The 19,705-nt window shown below is 48.0% G+C and overlaps 1 protein-coding gene across 18 annotated transcripts in view; it reads left to right on the top strand.

Moving 5' to 3' along the window:
• HSPG2 (heparan sulfate proteoglycan 2) overlaps positions 1 to 19,705 on the top strand; it is a 903,404-nt gene that overhangs the window by 401,007 nt on the left and 482,692 nt on the right. For all 18 annotated transcript variants that reach the window (XM_085608925.1, XM_085608919.1, XM_085608917.1 and 15 more), the window contains one exon: positions 8,956 to 9,042. In XM_085608925.1, the coding sequence (XP_085465051.1) occupies positions 8,956 to 9,042 (87 nt within the window). The remainder of the gene's footprint in view (positions 1 to 8,955; positions 9,043 to 19,705) is intronic.

The raw sequence follows: 19,705 nt of genomic DNA, 5'->3' as shown, positions 1-19,705 counted from the left end.
TAAAATCATAAGATATCATGTATACTCATGTAAGTGTGGGCTTTGCGCTCCCAAGACTCTAATAAAACAGAAACAAAATGTAACGCCCTGAACGTCTCAGGATCGTTTAACAGACACGATAATGAGAACGCAACCACTTGTGAAGGTTTAGTTATTTTAATGAAGGCAAAAATAATACAAGGAATAAACAAAGGTTATAGTCACTGGAATCCTCCAGGCTAAGTACGTTACCAGCCCACAGCACGGATGGTCCTAACCGTCCTCTGCATATACGCCGATCCCGGCGTATGCCAACAGAGGGCAGAAATGAAATGGCCGACAATGCCAATCGGTAGGCTGTGAGGGGCACGAAGAGTGTTGGGGAGAATCGAGGAGTCAGGGAAACACCCAGCCGGGGTCTCTACCTGAAGGGAGCAGCCGCTCAACCTCTTCCTCAGACTGCACCGGGACGCGGAGTCACCTCCTGGTGATGCGTCACCGATACCCCAATCACAAGCAAAGAAGACTGAACCGAGAGCAGCCGCTCGAACGATCCCGTGGACTTCCGAGTCTGTAACGCGGCAAACACCTCCTGGTGTGCGTTTACAGCTGGCAGTCCCTGTATCTCTGGTCGGGCTGGGAGTTACGACTCCAACCAGCAAAAGCGCCACTGCGCTTTGACTCAGCCGAGTCAAAAAGCGAAGCTCAATGGTTATCCGGTAGAGCTTCCGGGTCCTTCACAGGTGACGATGGGGCAAGACACGGCCCAGGGAGTAACGACTCGACCTACCTCCGTTCTTGCCTTACTGGAGCACCACTCCGGAACACTGCTCTTCACTAAGCAGGTACGTCGGTGTAAACACAATATCCGAATGCGTTGTACCTCCCGGTTCCTCCCTTTATAGGGCGTGTTTTCCTTGAGTTATGTAACAGCTCTCCTGTTTACATAAGGGCGTGTTTTCCTTGAGTTATGTAACAGTTCTCCTGTTTACATAAGGGCGTGTTTTCCTTGAGTTATGTAACAGCTCTCCTGTTTACATCACCTCTCAACCGCTAAGCATCCTGGGAGATGTAGTCCGTTTTCGCTGGTTACCGTTTTCCTCCCCTCGCATGACAGGAATTCTTGACAGTACATCCTCCCTCTCAGCGGCTCCCCACGGGTCCAGCGCTGGCAGGAAAACGCCGATGGAACAAGGAGACCAAGCGCGGAGCATGAACCCCTTCAGCCGGTTCCCATGACTGCTCCTCCGGGCCATAGCCTTTCCACGCAACCAGGTACCACAGCTTCCCCCTGCGCCATTTGGACGCCCGTATGCCCGACACTTCATACTCCACCTCCGACTCCACGCATACCGGCCTAGGTGTCCCAGGCGGCTTGGAGGGTGCTGGTTTGAGCAATGATACATGAAAGACAGGGTGTATCCGCAATGACTGGGGCAAGCACACCTTCACGTTCACGGGACCCATACACTTGGTAATTCGATAGGGGCCCATGTACTTGGGATGGAACACACTGTTCTTTTGAAACCTCATGTTTCTTGTGGATATCCAGACGTAGTCTCCAGTGCGGTACAGTGGCCCGGGCCTTCTCTTCCTGTCTGCCGCAGCCTTGTATCATCTCTTGGCCTCTATTAGGACAGCCCTTGAGCGCATCAACGTGTCTTTTATGTGTGCCACCCTGTCCGCTGTGGCGGGAATCCTGTCCTCTCTGAACGGATGTAGAAATGGCAAGAACCTGGGATGTTGGCCATAGTTGCTATAGAACGGAGATGACTGTGTGGAGCTGTGAGTAGCGTTGTTATAGGCTATCTCTGCAACCCATAGCAAGTCGACCCATTCTTCCCTGCCCTGGTCCACAAAACATCGCAGATACTGTTTGAGCGTTTGGTTCAGGCGCTCGGTTTGGCCGTCCGTTTGAGGGTGGTAGCTGGTGGACAGGGCGGTCTTAACATGCAGCGCAGTGCACCAAGTCTTCCAGAATTGCGCAGTAAACTGCGACCCCCGGTCCGACACGATCACCCCAGGTAATCCATGCAGTCGTACCACATTCTTTAGGAGTAGTGACGCCAATTCCCCGGCCGTAGGGACTCTCTTGCAGGGGATGAAGTGCCCCATTTTCGTCAAGTAATCCACCACCACCAGTATTGCCGTCATCCCCTGGTCTACCGGTAGGCCCACCACGAAGTCCAGTGATATGCTATCCCATGGTCTATCCGGGGTCGGAAGTGGATGTAAGAGCCCTTGGGTTCGGCCATGGTCGGCCTTCATGGTAGCACACGTAGGACACTCCTGTCCCCACCTCCTGACATCCACTCTCATGGTTGGCCACCAGAAATGCCGTCCCATGCTAGCCACCGTTTTTTCAAAGCCCAAATGACCTGCGCATGGAGAGTCATGGCACCAGATGAATGCTTGTTTCCTTAGCCTAGGCGTGGGTATCAATAGGCACCTGCCCTTCAGGGGTATCCCGTCCTTCAGCTGCCATTCTCTGTGACTGAGGAGCCACCTCCGCCATGCGAATGACCTGATCCCTCTCTTTATTCCCCTCAGGAAAGTATCCGGTTGGATAACCCCCAATACCATCCTCGGGGAAATGATGGAATGCTCGGTCGCAGGCAATGGTTCCTTAACTGCAGATTGACGGGACAGGGCGTCCGCCTTCCGGTTTTCCGTCCCCGGCCGATATGTGATGCGGAAGTTGAACCCCGCAAAGAAGATCATCCACCGCAGCTGTCTGGGAGAAAGGTGTCTTGTGGCCGTCATGAACTGTAGGTTCCGATGGTCCGTGTACACCGATACCACATGTCTTGCCCCCATCAACCAATGCCTCCATTCGGTGAAGGCGTCCTTGATTGCGAGAAGCTCCTTCTCCGCAATATGGTAGTTGCGTTCGGCGTCGTTGAGTTTGCGGGACATGTACGCAACGGGATGAAGCACCCCTGTGTCGTGGTTGCGTTGGGACAAGATAGCCCCCAGCGCCACATCCGATGCGTCCGCTTCCACCACGTAGGGGAGATCCGGATCGGGGTGAGCCAACACCGGCGCCTTACCAAAGGTGCTTTTCAGGGCCTCAAAGGCTGTGTTCGCTTCAGGGGACCAGACCAACTCCTTGGACTTCCTCAGTAGCTGTGTGATTGGGGCCACCAATCCTGAAAATCCATCTATAAACCGCCTGTAAAAGTTGGCGAAGCCAATTAAACTTTGGACGTCCTTCACGCTTTGGGGCACCGGCCATTCTTTCACCGCCTTGATCTTTCGTTCTGCCATCTCCTGTCCCTCTGGACTCAGCATCACTCCGAGGAATTCCACGGATGTGACGTGGAAGTCACACTTGCTGAGTTTACAAAACAGCATGTTTTCCCTCCGCTTTTGGAGCACAGCTTTGACGTGGTGTACGTGCTCCTCCACACTGGACGAATAGATGAGGATGTCGTCGATATATACGACCACGTAGATATCCAACTCCTCTCTGAATACCTCATTCAAAAAGTACTGAAAGGCTGCCGGGGCGTTGCACAGACCGAACGGCATGACGAGGTACTCAAAAAGGCCGAACCTGGTCTTAAAGGCGGTCTTCCACTCGTCTCCGTCCCTCATGCGCACCAGATGGTATGCCCCTTTCAAATCCAACTTGGTGTAGATACGAGCTTTCTTGACCTGTTCCAGAAGTACACTGATGAGAGGCAAGGGGTACCGATTCTTTACGGTTATCGTATTCAATGCCCTAAAGTCCACACAGGCTCTCAGCTCCCCATTAGCCTTCGGGATGAAGAAGAGTGGCGAGGCGGCCGGAGACTTGGACGGGCGGAGGAATCCTAGCTTGAGGAGTTTATCCAGGTACCCCCGGAGATGCACGTTTTCAGGCTCCGTCAGGGCATACAGCCTGCCGCTGGGAACGCTGGCCCCTGGCACCAGGTCGATCTGGCAGTCAAACTGTCTATGTGGTGGTAGCACTTCCGCCTTCACCTCATCAAATACATCCTCAAAACTGTGATAAGCCTGGGGGAGAGCCACATCTTTTTCTGCCGCTGTAGCCACCGTCTGACTCCCGCTCTCATCTGTGTCAAGGGATTCCGTTCTTATTCCACAATGCAGGATGCAATACGGTGACGTCAGTTCGATGCGATGTGTTGGCCAATCCACAGAGGGGTTGTGTTTCTGTAGCCACGGCAATCCCAATATGACACCATATTGGGGCGCTCGGATGATGTTAAAATCGATTTGTTCCAAATGGTTCCTCCCACATCTCATGGGAAGGACCCCCGTGTGCTCCCCGATGGGCCCCGTCACCAATCGCCTTCCGTCTACAGCATAGACGTCTCGGGTACAGCTTTGGGAAGAAGCACTAGTCCTAGCCTGCATGCCTCGTTGTGGTCCATAAACATGCCAGTGGCCCCTGAATCCACCATGGCCACAACGGGTATCCACTGGTCATGCACTCCCACGTGCACCGTGAGAAACAGGTGTCGTTGTCCCTTAGTGACCGAGTTGGAAAGTGAAGGGATGGATGAGTGACTCCGAGATGCCCCTTCTTTGGTCTGGGAGTCCTCTAGTTTTCCGCCGGTACGTCCACCACGGCTGTTACCGACCGGTTGGCCCGATAACGTGACGTCTTCGGTTTGGCAGGGCATTCACGTACGTAGTGGCCTTTTTTGCCACAATATAGGCACAATCCTTGTTTACGGCGTGACTCTTTCTCCGTGGCTGTGAGGCTCGCTCGTATTGCGCCGATGTCCATGGGTTCTCCCTTGGATGCGGTGGCAGTTTCAGGACTTCCCACTGTCACATAGGATGGAAGGGATTTTCCTTTTCTCCCATGATCCCCCTTTCTTTCACTTAGCCTATGTTCCAGCCGTAATACCAGGTTGATAAGGCCCTCACATGTCTTGGGTTGTGGGTCAATATGAGCCACGGCGTCCTTGAGCTCATCGCACAGCCCGTGATGGAAGAGCGCCGTCTGTTTAGCAACAGGCCACTTGGTTTCCGCAACCAGCCTTCGGAACGCGTTGAGATACTGCACCAGGTCGTTGGATCCCTGTCTCAACTCAAGCATTTCACGGTCCGCCGTGTACGAGTCAGCCCTTCTGTTGAAGACCTTCAGGAATTCCTCGCGAAAAGCACCCCAATCACATAAGATGGGGTCGTCCCTGCTCACCAGAGGTACGGCCCATTGTGCCGCGTTTCCAGCCAAATAGGATATAAGGAAAGCCACACGAGCCTGACTCGTGGGGAACGCCCTTGGTTTGCACGATAAATGTAGCGCCACTTGTGTGAGGAATACCTGCACTGTGTTAGGATCCCCACTGTACCTCTCTGGTGTTGCCAAGGGGACGGCTACCGGCATTTCCACTACTACCGCAGGGGTCTGGTTCGTGAGGGAGGTGCTGGGCGTGAGCGGGTCCAATTGGATAGCATCCAGTCTGGCTTTTACATCGGCTGTTTCTTGCCTGGAGGCAGCCAATTCAATTTGCACGGTCGCTAAAGCAGCCAGCACATCATCAAGTGTTGCCATGTCTGTTATCGACCGGGAGACAGTTAGTGTTATTAAGGTCGGATATTTTGTAACGCCCTGAACGTCTCAGGATCGTTTAACAGACACGATAATGAGAACGCAACCACTTGTGAAGGTTTAGTTATTTTAATGAAGGCAAAAATAATACAAGGAATAAACAAAGGTTATAGTCACTGGAATCCTCCAGGCTAAGTACGTTACCAGCCCACAGCACGGATGGTCCTAACCGTCCTCTGCATATACGCCGATCCCGGCGTATGCCAACAGAGGGCAGAAATGAAATGGCCGACAATGCCAATCGGTAGGCTGTGAGGGGCACGAAGAGTGTTGGGGAGAATCGAGGAGTCAGGGAAACACCCAGCCGGGGTCTCTACCTGAAGGGAGCAGCCGCTCAACCTCTTCCTCAGACTGCACCGGGACGCGGAGTCACCTCCTGGTGATGCGTCACCGATACCCCAATCACAAGCGAAGAAGACTGAACCGAGAGCAGCCGCTCGATCGATCCCGTGGACTTCCGAGTCTGTAACGCGGCAAACACCTCCTGGTGTGCGTTTACAGCTGGCAGTCCCTGTATCTCTGGTCGGGCTGGGAGTTACGACTCCAACCAGCAAAAGCGCCACTGCGCTTTGACTCAGCCGAGTCAAAAAGCGAAGCTCAATGGTTATCCGGTAGAGCTTCCGGGTCCTTCACAGGTGACGATGGGGCAAGACACGGCCCAGGGAGTAACGACTCGACCTACCTCCGTTCTTGCCTTACTGGAGCACCACTCCGGAACACTGCTCTTCACTAAGCAGGTACGTCGGTGTAAACACAATATCCGACAGCGTTGTACCTCCCGGTTCCTCCCTTTATAGGGCGTGTTTTCCTTGAGTTATGTAACAGCTCTCCTGTTTACATAAGGGCGTGTTTTCCTTGAGTTATGTAACATCTCTCCTGTTTACATAAGGGCGTGTTTTCCTTGAGTTATGTAACAGCTCTCCTGTTTACATAACCTCTCAACCGCTAAGCATCCTGGGAGATGTAGTCCGTTTTCGCTGGTTACCGTTTTCCTCCCCTCGCATGACAGGAATTCTTGACACAAAACAAGTGCAATCTCCTAAATACACCATCCAAATTGTCTGAGAAACATCATAAAAATATAGTAGGTGGTGTAAAAGTCAAAAATTCCTAGTACCATATTGGGGTAAATGGCGATCCTAATACATTACGACATTGTGTATCTAGCTCTAAGAATACATAGTAGGTGGTGTAAAAGTCAAAATTCCTAGTACCATATTGGGGTGAATGGTGACCCTAATACATTATGACATTGTGTCTAGCTCTAGGAATAAGACAAAGTGTATAAGGTATAGAACATTCTCTTATTACATTTTATAGTGAATCAGTCTCCTAAGAAGTACTGCATCTCGTGATCACTGTTAAGGCTTAGCTCAACTGACCTCAAACGCATGATCCACCTGGCCTCAGTGCGACTCAGTCGTAGTTCTCTGTTGCCACCCCTGGGGCTGGGTTCTATTGTGTCAGTATCCAAAAGCTAGTTGGTTGACCTGTGTGGCTAAAGGGAAGCAAACTGCAAAAGGCTTTTTTCTTACAATTCCCAGGAAACTGGAATTTGGACTGGACTTTGCAGGTGCCCTCTGCCAGCCAGCTTAGAGCCTGCTAGTGCCCCCTCCCCCTTGAAGTCTTGGTGGGCTCAGAAGTATACCCCTGTGGTTGCTTGCGCACCAGGAAAAAGTTTAGAAATGTTTGAAAACGTATACAAGCAGACTGCCTGCCAAAAGGGACTGACTGGCCGTTGCACAGCTTTGGACTGAATTTCAGAGTTTTCCTGAAAGGCTGGAGTATCTGTGAAAAACCACAAAGTCCCTTTCTGTTTTGGGTCTTAGAAATGTTCTCACACAAAAACCTCAAAAGCTTTTGAACCTTAGCAAGACTGACATGTGGCAGTTCCACAGCAGCAGCTACATTTCCAGATTTGCCCGTAGAAAGACATTTGTCCCTTGTCGGATATGGACTTTACAACTTCTTGAATACCAGTCTTTCACCAGGACCAGTCCTATTGTAGCTGAACAGCACTCCATTGCGGTTAGCCTCAAATTACCCCTAGGTCCTGGTCTACTGCTTCCATAGACCATAATTAGCTCTTAATGCTTTTTGGCATCATTTTCACTTAAATCTTTTTTTAAAAAGAATCATATTTCTGCTTCCCCTTATAGTTTTGTCCTTTTAGTCTTCTTTTAGTAATATTTTTCTCTTTTTTTTAACTTGGTTGTGGAATTTAATGTGTTATGACATTTTCCTCTGAGTGTGCTGTGCTTAAATACATTACACATTGCCTTAAATTTAACCCAGACTACTTTGTGTCATGTTACCAAGGATTGAACATGAGTTTATTTAATTTAATTTGTGTGATATTTAGCTGGTGGTGACCTTATCCTTTGAGGTGCACACTTGTCCACCCCAAATTATAATCCACTATCCTGCAACCATGTGTTGCATTGAGACATGAGAAAAGAGGAGATGCTGCCGAATTTTGTAAAGACTAAGAAGACATTTGAATGACAACATTTTTAAGCAAATCTGTTTTTGGGAAGAACACATTTTTAGTAAGATCACAAATTGTTTGACTTAAACTAATGATCAAACGGTACAAAGATGTTTTTAATGCGACTAGCCAGCCATTTCCTTTTTTTTATGCCCCAATCTGTGGCATTCACTCTTTGTCTCTCAATACCGGAACTGGGTTCGAACCTCGGCAGGGACACTCCCATCACTTAATCTCCCCGTGCCTAACAAAAAATTAATGTGTCCTTATGTAACGCAACTGGTGCTCATGTAAAGCGCTCTGATACTTTCGGGTCTAGTTCGCGCTATATAAAACGATATAAAACTAAACTTAGTCCTACAGACCAAATCAGAACTGCCCTTAAAATGTCTTTAAGTAAAAATAAGCAAACACAAAGGAAGTGCATAGTATGTTTCAAACCCGCTGCTGAAGAGTATTGCAGTATTGGATGTTTATCTCCATGAATACTATAGGGTATATTACATGCATCTGTGCTGTTGGAGCTCAGAAGTCCAGATGCCTATAAGGGTTTCGGCTTCTCGTGAAACTCATTGTTCGCATACTACTATTTTAACTAACGCTTTAAGTAATGCAAGCTTTGCAGTTCTCTTGCCCAAATAAGCTGTCCTGTGGTTTCAATCTTTTAGTTGCTTCTTGTTTTCTGCTACGTAATATCTGCTTTGTTGTGATGCAAGAGGCAAATTTTCATTATCTTTTTTCTGAGTGTTGTCAAATTTCCCCTGAGGCTGTTTAATGCCTAGTTGTGTTATGCCATGCTGGCATGTTTACTCCACCACCATAAAGGACAGTTCATGAAGAGAAGATAGTGTTTTATAGTGGTTGAGTTTGAGTTCATGACTTGAAAACCACTGTAATTGTTCCATTTTCCTCTACTCAGACCTATCAGAACATGTTCCCTGGGATCTGATGGACGTCCAACATGTGATTCCTGCCCCACTGGGTACATGGGTCGCCACTGTGAAAGGTATAGTACTAAACAATACAATTGGTGATGTTGTCCCAAAAAGCAAGACTTTTATATGAAAAATATATGCACAGCAGTGTACAGGTAGCATCTATTTGCAAGGCATACATACCTTTATATATTGTTATTTTTTATTCTTCTAGTCCATAAATAAGACATTCAACAGAGTAAACATTAAACTTAATAAAAATATATTGTGCAAATAAATTTACATTGCTGAGAGTTAACTTTGCTGCATGTTTTTTTCTCACAACCAGTCGATTTATTTTAACACGTGTTATTTACCGATGACTAGCCCAAAATGAGAAAGCCTTTTGCACTCTAGATGGGAAAGGCATGCCTTCACCATGTTTTTAGACTTCTAACTGTTCCCATTACCGACTTTACAACTGATGCAATAAATTGCACTAGTGTCCTTATTTTGGATCTCTTGATGTTCAGCTGTTCAGGGGGCTACTACGACCTTGAGCTGTCTTGAGCTACTGTACTCCCACTTGGGTACTTGTTGAATGTTAGTAGATATGTCCAGAATCTCCTGCACCACCTTTTTGTTGTTTTTCTAGTCAACAGACTAGAGCGGTAATGCATCATATTTTCCTTTCCCTGAGTTCTTTCAGCCAATTGTGAGTATTGTATTTTCTTTGGAAGAGGATTTTAATGGTTGTCTCTGATACGCAACATCAAAGGTAAGGGGATAGTGTTTTTTCTGTTATATGAAAAGTGCTTTACACCGGACTGATGAATCAAACCAAGCTGAGCTGTTTTGAAATGTCCCTGTTAAAATGTTTTGTTTAGCTCTCAACCACAAGCAAAACAAGAAGGCAGTTTGGATGCGATTCAGTGATGGGATTGTCTGTGGTGTGGTACTCTGTTCTTAGAGCCTATTCTTTTGTACTTTGGCAGTCATGGGACTGATGGTTATGGTTGTGTAACTGTTGGTGGAAAGCGGTAGCCATCCCGGAGATATCTTGTGTTCATGTTGCACTGTTATATGGTGGCCTTCTGTTTATTGCAGGTGTTTGAGTTAAAAGACAAGTCTTTTGGCTTTTAACTTCTGATCCTAGTTTTTAGTATTTGCTTTTTCCTTACAATTTGTGTATTGGCAATAATTCTCTTTGTAACTCTTGAACTAAAGCTTTATTTTAGGACAACAGTGGATTCCTCTTACTGACTGATTTTAAAAGTCTGCAGTCATTCATAATATTTGGGGTCATTTTCTTAAGACTGATACTCAGTGGGTTCTTTAGATGTGATCTGGGTCTATCCTTCGGAACCACCTCCTATTCACAACACCTGCTTCCCATCAGTGTCCCTCCACAAACATGATCATAGTGCCCATTCCTTCTTGACCACCATGCTCCCCTTTATGGTGTGCGACCTGCTCCACTTCCCATCACGTTGTCTATACTACACTGTCAAATTTACTGTTGCTGTATCCTGCCTCCCCCATCTCTGCTTCCTTTCACTTGAGTAACATTTAGAGAAGTTACGTAGAAATAGGCAGAAGTGAAATTAGTTGATATTATGTGGGCGATAATGCAGATGTAGCATCCCTTCAACTCCCTTTGTGAATGAGTTCAAAAGACAAAGTAAACTCTTCATATTATATAGCGTGCATTAATTTTTTAGACACTGCTTTATTTCCTGAATGCTACAGCTTGAGGGGAGCTTAGTGTAGGAATCCACTATACCATTTTCCCTCAAAGTTGTTTTCAGAGAGAATTGTTAATACATTTGACAGATGCACAAAATGGTCTAGTTCTGTCTCTTTTGGACTTCTTTTCTTGGTCTTGTGGGTTCTCCCTCTGCCTGGTGGTGGTTCTTACTGAGATCATGAGGCTCATTGTAAGCTCTCTCTTGCAGGACTTTGTTAAATGTTTTTAATTCACAAGGAAACCTATATGGAACAGACAAATTCAACAGATAATTTTCCATATGGAATTCCATATTTTAAAATAAAATGTATGGGATTTCTAGAATCATCAGTCTTCCATTGATTCGTGCCAGTCTTATGGTTTCCTTTACTACAGCACAGTGTATCAACATAGCACTCTGTTGTGTTGAGAAAAAAGTGTCTTATGCCTGATGATCCAAATAACAAGTTGCCTACATTTGGTAAGGTCCTTCAAGGCATGATGTCACTGAGCTGCATATGGCTTAGCCACTACACAGCAGTTTGCTGTTTTTTTTTTTTTTTTTTTTTTTTCACACCCTCAGAGTTGGCAACAAGATTGACACAAAATGCAGTGTACAAGAACTAACTTGAGACCTTACTAAAAATCAAAGATGACTCCTCAGAATGGAGAGGCAGGTGGGGTCAGCGAGGGATCCACAGATAGATGCAGTATCCACCAAAGACATTGTTGCTGAAAGTAAGTAACTTGTTCTTCTGACGGATACTTGTACTTGCTGATTACTCTCCTCTAGACCCAGTACTCATGCACTACCTTCCTGGTGGTAGGTTTGAGCAGATGGTCTAACTAGAAGTCTTGTATTGGGGCGGGAAAATTCCCCACAGTTGCGTGGATATCTGCATCCCTGGTGCTGACTTTGTCATTGGCGAAGTGTGTATGTGTGTTTGTGTGTGTATCTAGGTCTCTCATGCTAATGCAGTCTGGTTAGTCCAGGAGGGGCACACCAAGAGCTACTCTGAGTGGTAGAGAGCTACTTCCCTTCTGGGAGTTAAGTAATATGAGCAAGGCGGTGGCAACCTATCCATCCTTTTGTTTACAAGTGATCATTAGTGTGTACATGCCTTTTACCTGTGTCACAGGAGTGGCACCTACTGGCCCACTCATGTTAACTTCCACTACTGTATGCTTGACTTACCCTTGTACTACATGGTGATTGTGTGTAGCGCCTGACAGATCGTGACACGTGCATGTGCAGAGATGTATGTTTGCTTGTGCATGGTACATAACATTGAGGCAAGCAGGTTCCGTTTTGGAAACCCAGGGCCTGGAGAGGCTAGTGAAGATGAGGACTGCAATGTCCAGACAGGACATGTGGACTGCTTACATTCCAGAGAGCGAGTCTAGGAACACACACACTGGAGGAAAAGGAGCAGAGCATCCTCTGTGCAGATCAAGGGTCTCTGATTCCAGGAAGAGTTACTTGGTCAATGGGGCCTGGTTCATTGTCAGGGAGATGGTGGGACTGGTGTCATGGTGGAGCAGAGAATCTCGATAAAGGGCAACCTTTGTGAGGCTTTTTTCAGTGGAGGCGGGCAGCAAAGTGTGATCCCAGGTTACTCCATTAGCCTTTGATGTGGGTCATTCAGAACTGGGGCCATCAGAACTGTCTCTTTGACAAAGGACGGGTAGAGGAGATAGAACTTCACACGCTTGCCGTTTGCCATTGGGGCGAGTAAGACTATTCTATTCCAACAGGTTTGTTGGAGATTTGCATAAACCTGGTGTGTAGCGCTGCTGAAGTTAACTCTTCAAGCCAGACTTTAGACTTTGTTGTGTGGGGGCTAACTTGGGTCTCATCTGAAAGTCATCTCCAGTATCAAATGGGGAATAACCAGCCTCACTAGAAAGCGATTGAGTGGCTCGAGGAACACTGCCCAGGAAGAAACTAGAGCACCAACCTTAAACTGTGGATGTAATTTACATTTAGGAGGCATGGTAGAAGTTCTAGAAGGTTTCTTTGGGCAGAAAGGTGCTCTAGACGGAGCTGGAGCACAGTGGAAGATGGCCAGCTTAGACTGGGTAAAAGCCACTATCCGAGTGGGATCAGTGCAAATGCTTGAAATTCCAGAAAATTTGTGGGGACTCTGGGTCAGGTGCCAGTTCCAGAGCAGAGTCCAGTGTAGGTTGTTTCTCTACCAGTACAGGCACTTAGGACATCATTGAAGCAGGAGCCGGGGAATGATGTCGCCGACTAGAAGACCTCCCTCTAGACTGAGAGCGACATTGAAATAGAAGAATTCCTTTTACGGTCTTTCACTTAGGATGTCAAGACCCGTGCCATGAAGAGCTTTGTTTTCCGCTCCTTGATGGCGTAGGCATACATCTGCGTGTGGTTAGGATAACGCTGTTTAAATCCTGAAATCTGAGTGGGATACATCGTGTCAACACTGAAAATAATATGTTCGAGGCATATGAGCTGCAGATTATACACTGTGCATAGCTCGCCATCTGGTGTTGGGCCCGGATGTTTGCGGTTTGTTTTTCCTCTTGGAAAGTCTTTGGAAGTCACGAGGTTGGTGACTCCTTCTTTGGTTCGTATTGCGCATGGGCTTCGGCTCCATCCTCAGATTGTTTTTTTCCGCCATCGGGCTCGGATGTAATACTTCGCGCTCCGGTTCCGAACTTTCCAGTTCGACGATCGACGCAAAAATCCTCGCTCATCGAGTTTCTTCAGACAGTAAATCATCTAATCACCTTCTCTTCGGCACTTCTTCGATTCCGGTCGTCGACGGCGGCCTTCGGGCCTATTCCGGCTCCGGTCTCGGCTGATGGAAAGAACTCCCTTCAAGAAGTGCCCTCGATGTGGGTCCAAGTTTCCCCACACCGATCTTCATGAGGTGTGCAACCTCTGCCTCTCCCCAGAACACGAGGCCCGAGACTGTCCCGCCTGCAAGTCTTTTCGCTCTAAAAAGACTATTCGAGATCGACGGGCTAGACTCAACATGGCGCACTCCTCGACCTCCGCTCCAGTCGACATCTTCGGGGACGACGTCGAAGCTCCGGGACAGCAGGACATCGAACAGGAGGACGACTACCTCGTCAGCGCTTCCGAGGCCGACGACTCAGATGTGGAGGACATCACCCCGGCGCAGCGGGTCGTGAGTACAATACCCCCGCCCACGCCGATACCCAAAAAGGCTTCGGTCACACCTTCGCCTCCGGGCCTAGGCAAGACCAAGGACACTGCTTCTCACACCCCACGTTCGGGCCCGGTAAAGAAGCCTATTAAGCTTTCCGGCAGCTCGGGCTCGAGCCAGCCGACCACCGGTACCGAAAAACACCCTTCGGCACCGAAGAAAAAATCGGCCTCCACCTCCACACCGAACCCGGCACCAAAGCCTTCGGTGTCGAAACCTGCCCTTCCGGCGCCGACCAAACATCACAAGGCCCTCGGCACCGACACTCCCGTGCCGAAGCCTTCCTCGGCACCGACCAAAAAATCGGAGGTCCCAAAGAAGCACGGCTTAGACAAGCCTAAAAAGCCGTCGGCACCGAAAACTTCAGCGCCGACCGAACAACCAGTGTCGCAAGAACTTTTCACGCCGGATCCTCTGCAAAAGACACTCACCAAGGATCCTAAAACTGGACACTTGACATTGTCTTAAAAAAAGAGACACTTGGACAAACCAGCTCCACTTCCACCTCCAAAAAGGAAAGACATTGCTACCTCCTTTCAGAGTGCCTTCCCCACCTCCTCCACCCTCCCCACCTCCACCCCCTCCACCTCATCGTTCCCCAACCTTGTCTCCTGTCCCAGATGATTTAGGAGACCCTTATTATGATCCAGCAGATGTGCCGCAAGATCCCACCCCTACTGGATCTCCAGAACCATGGGACGACTATAACAATCCGGACATCCCAGATGTCCCACAGGATGTCCTTTACCCATCTAGGCCATCCCCACCTGAGGATTCCTTAGGTTTTCACCACTTGTTACAAAGGGCGGCACACTACCATGGGGTGGAATTACATACTGACCCAGTGGAGGAAGATTTTCTCCTAGACACCTTCGACGATGCACATAGGTCTACTGCCATTCTACCTATGTTAAAGGGAGTAATTAAACATCCACCTGAGGTTTTTAAAGACCCAGACAGGGCCAGGGTCCTAAACCCCCGTATAGAGAAAAAATACAAAGCCGCCCCCACAGACCCTTCATACATTAAAGGCCCTGCACCATTGGATTCCCTAGTGGTATCTGCAGCTAGGAAGCGCTCAAATTCTCAGGCGTCAGGCGAAGCACCACCACCTGACAAAGAGTCCAAGCTCCTAGACGCGTCAGGGAAGCGCACTGCGTCACAAGCCGCCAATATATGGCGTATCGCCAATACGCAAGCGCTGTTGGCCCGATACGACAGGGCGCATTATGATGAGCTAGAGACCATCATGCACCATCTCCCTGAAAAGTACAAGACTAGGGCTAATGAATTGATTCAAGAGGGAAAAACAATAACTAATACGTCTATACGCTGTGCCCTAGATGCAGCAGATACAGCCTCCAGGGCCATAAACACCAGCGTCCTTCTCAGTCGCCATGCCTGGCTCAGAGTTTCAGGTTTTAAACCTGAGGTACAAGCCTCTATATTAAACCACCCATTCGACCAAGATCATCTATTTGGCCCCAAAGTTGATGAAGCCCTCGAAAAGATGAAGAAAGATACTGACACGGCGAAATCCATGGGAGCCCTGCAGTCACATACTCCCAGGCGCTCCTTTCGACGCTCTTCCTTTCGGGGCACGGGCAGAGGCTACTCCTCGGATAGTGCATCCACGTCCTACAAATCCCCTCCTCAATCTACCTTCACAAAGGGTTATCAAAGAGGCGGATACAGAGGTAATGATAATAAGGGCAGAGGCAAGACAAATACCGCCCGCTCTGCCACACCTCCTGCCCAATGACTTTCCCCCGCTCCCTCCAGACCATTCCACTCCGGTCGGGGGCAGAATACAACATTTCCTTCACGTCTGGGAGACAATCACCTCAGACAGATGGGTGACACAAATTATTCGTTCAGGGTATTGCCTAGAACTAACATCTACCCCCCCAAACATTCCACCCAGGCAACGCCCTATGTCTCAAGAACATACTACGTTACTAAAACAGGAGGTGATCTCCCTCCTGCAAAAAGAAGCCATAGAGCCGGTCCCCATAAATCAACAAAATTTAGGGGTCTACTCCCTGTACTTTCTGATTCCAAAGAGAGACGAGACTCTATGACCTATCCTAGATCTCAGACCTCTAAACACTTACATACATTCAGACCATTTTCACATGGTAACCCTTCAACAGGTTCTTCCGCTCCTCTCCCAGAGCGATTTTCTCACCACTCTGGATTTGAAAGACGCATACTTTCACATCCCAGTACACCAGTCTCACAGAAAGTACCTCAGATTTGTGGTGGACGGACAACACTACCAGTTCAAGGTGCTCCCGTTCGACGACTGGCTAATAAAAGCCACGTCCTACGAACAATGTGTGCAACATACCGCCGCTACAATCCAACTACTTCACCAGCTAGGTTTCACGGTGAACCACCAAAAGTCCCACCTAATACCATCACACATAAAACAATACCTTGGTGCTACCATAGACACCTCAAAAGCCATAGCCTATCCCAATCCTGCCAGGATTGCAAACATACAGGCTCTGCGTCACAAATTCATAATTCAACACTCTCTCCCAGCAAGAGTGTTTATACAACTGATAGGGATGATGGCCTCTTGCATCTTCATAGTGCCCCATGCAAGACTCAAGATGCGTCCACTCCAAGAGTGTTTGGCACGCCAGTGGAACCAGGCCCAGGGGCAACTGACAGATCTGGTGTTGGTAGACGGTCGCACCCATCGCTCTCTGCAGTGGTGGAACACCACAAACCTTTCCAGAGGTCGACCGTTCCTGGACCCGGTTCCACAAATAATACTAACAGACGCATCGCTCTCCGGCTGGGGAGCTCACCTGTTACATCTCACAGTACAGGGCACGTGCACTCAGCAACAGAAGTTACTCCACATCAACCATTTGGAGTTACTAGCAATCTTCCTGGCCCTAAAATCCTTCCAGACGCAGATTGCAGGCAAGGCAGTCCTCATGCGCACAAACAACATGACTGCCATGTACTACATTCAAAAACAAGGGGGCACACACTCTCCACAGCTCTCTCAATTAGCACAGAGCATATGGAGATGGGCAATTCCACAGAAAATCTTTCTCCTAGCCCAACATGTCCCAGGAGTCCAAAACACCGTGGCAGATCTGCTCAGCAGACCAACGCAACAGATTCACGAATGGGAACTTCACCCACAGGTTCTTCATCCGTTCTTTCAGAAGTGGGGGCATCCACACATAGATCTATTCGCCACCCACGAAAACAAAAAATGCCCAAGCTTCGCCGCCAGGTATCCACACCCATTGTCCAAAGGCAATGCGATATGGATGAACTGGTCAAACAAATTTGCATACGCCTTTCCACCTCTCCCACTAATTCCATTAGTGGTGCGAAAGCTACAACAGCATTCCCTAACACTGATCCTAGTAGCTCCAACATGGGCTAGACAACCGTGGTACACCACGCTGCTGGAACTCTCAGTGGTGCCACACCAAAAGCTACACCTCTCACCATGCCTCCTAACCCAGAACCATGGAGAGATCAGGCACCCGGACCCAGCTCAGTTCAACCTTGCGATCTGGCTCCTGAGGTCCTAGAATTCGGATACCTTAACCTTCCCCCTGATTGCATGAATATTATCAGGGAAGCTAGACGCCCTACTACTAGGGCATGCTATGCTGCAAAGTGGAAAAGATTTGTTCTTTACTGCCACAACAACACAATTGATCCTCTAAATGTGTCCATACAGCACATTATATGTTACTTGCTCCATCTCCAAAGGTGTAACCTAGCATATACATCCATTCGGTTACACCTCGCAGCAATTGCTGCTTACTTACAGAACAGGCAGCACCTATCTCTTTTCAGGGTGCCTGCCATCAAAGCCTTTATGGAAGGCCTCAAAAGAGTAATTCCACCCAGAGTACCATCCTCACCTGTCTGGAACTTGAATATAGTTCTCACAAGGCTAATGGGACCCCCGTTCGAACCATTACATAAATGTGAGCTGCAATTTCTCACATGGAAAACAGCATTCCTAGTGGCCATCACTTCCCTTAGAAGGGTTAGTGAAATACAAGCACTCACCATACAGGAACCTTTTCTTCAAATGCATTATAACAAGGTGGTACTCCGCACCAACCCAAAATTTCTACCCTAAGTCATTTCTCCCTTCCATCTAAACCAGTCGGTAGAATTACCAGTCTTTTCCTCACAACCTCAAACCGTTGCGGAAAGGGCTTTACACACACTGGATGTTAAAAGGGCTTTACTTTACTGCATCCAAAGAACACAACCTTTCAGAAAAACCAAACAGCTATTTGTTTCTTTCTCTCCACCACATAAAGGCAACCCTATTTCTAAATCAGGGATAGCTAGGTGGATTGTAAAATGCATACAGATTTGCTACCACAAAGCAAAATGAACGCTATCTGTTCCCCCTAAAGCCCACTCTACAAGGAAGATGGGGGCTTCCATGGCTTTTCTAGGAAACATACCACTAGATGACATCTGCAAAGCAGCGACATGGTCAACACCGCACACTTTCACAAAACATTACTGTGTAGATGTGCAAACCAAGCAACAAGCTAGTGTGGGCCAGGCTGTACTAAAAACACTGTTCCAAACAACTGCAACGGATGCTGGTGGTCGCCGCTAGGGTTGGGTACTGCTATATAGTCTATGCACAGTGTATAATCTGCAGCTCATATGCCTCGAACGGAATATGCTTCTTACCAGTATGCATCTGTTCTTGGCATGTAGAGCTGCAGATCTATACACGCCCACCCGCCTCCCCGGCTACCTGTATCCGTTCCAGTCTATCTTATTTAGATACAACACACATGGGTTTCTTTACTGTTATCACTACGCTCCATCTTTGCCTGCTGGCGAAAAACAATCTGAGGATGGAGCCGAAGCCCATGCGCAATACGAACCAAAAGAGGAGTCACCAACCTCGTGACTTCCAAAGACATTCCAAGAGGAAAAACAAACTGCAAACATCCGGGCCCAACACCAGATGGCGAGCTATGCACAGTGTATAGATCTGCAGCTCTACATGCCAAGAACAGATGCATACTGGTAAGTAGCATATTCCTTTTTTTAAGGAAATCGTTCTGAGAAAAGCAACTGAATCTGTGTTGAAAGGCATGGGCAACCAGCATTGGCATACCCAATAGGTCTCGCCTTTGGGACCCTATAAGTGTTTAGTTATGCACCACATTATAAACAGGCTATGCTCCATGGGTGGGACAAAGAGATGATAGATGCTGCACTTTTTCCTCAAGGATTTTTATTTTCTAAACCTTGTTTTCAATTCAATTTCGGCACAACACAGATATCTTCAAAAAATCTTGAAAGTGCCTTGATACTGCATGAGACACTCCCAAAAAGCTCATCAGCTCCACAATAACATTCCACCACTGCCTGTTCTGAGTACAGTAACGCTGTTCCAAAGTGCCAGTACTTCCCCCAGTTTACGCATAGAAGACCTAGCCAGAAGTCCCATTGAATTACGGAAGCTCTGCTGTCAGGTGCCTTTAAGGTCTAGAAGTGCATGATTTGTGATTCCCTCAGTTAGCTATTGTCGTGCCTGACTTATTGTTCAATGGCCAGGCCTGGTTCACAGACAAAACCGTGAAATAAATATAAAAATAAACAGCGAACCTCACGACACCTGTCTGTTTCAAGAGCTGCCCGCCCTGCACTAGACATACAATGGCATCTGTCAGTAGCGCTTCTGCTGTCAAACTAACTTTTCAAGCCCGTGAGCTCCTAAAGCGGGGAGGGGTGGGGGCAGCGGGGGCTTGGGGTCTTGCCATCTTGGGTAGTTCCGAGAGGCACCCAAGGGTGACAAAAGCTAGC

This window comes from Triturus cristatus, chromosome 1_2, assembly GCF_964204655.1.
Source record: "Triturus cristatus chromosome 1_2, aTriCri1.1, whole genome shotgun sequence".
NCBI classification, from domain to species: domain Eukaryota; kingdom Metazoa; phylum Chordata; class Amphibia; order Caudata; family Salamandridae; genus Triturus; species Triturus cristatus.
The sequence above is the reverse complement of the archived record's forward strand: the minus strand, read 5'-3'. Positions and strand labels throughout refer to the sequence as shown.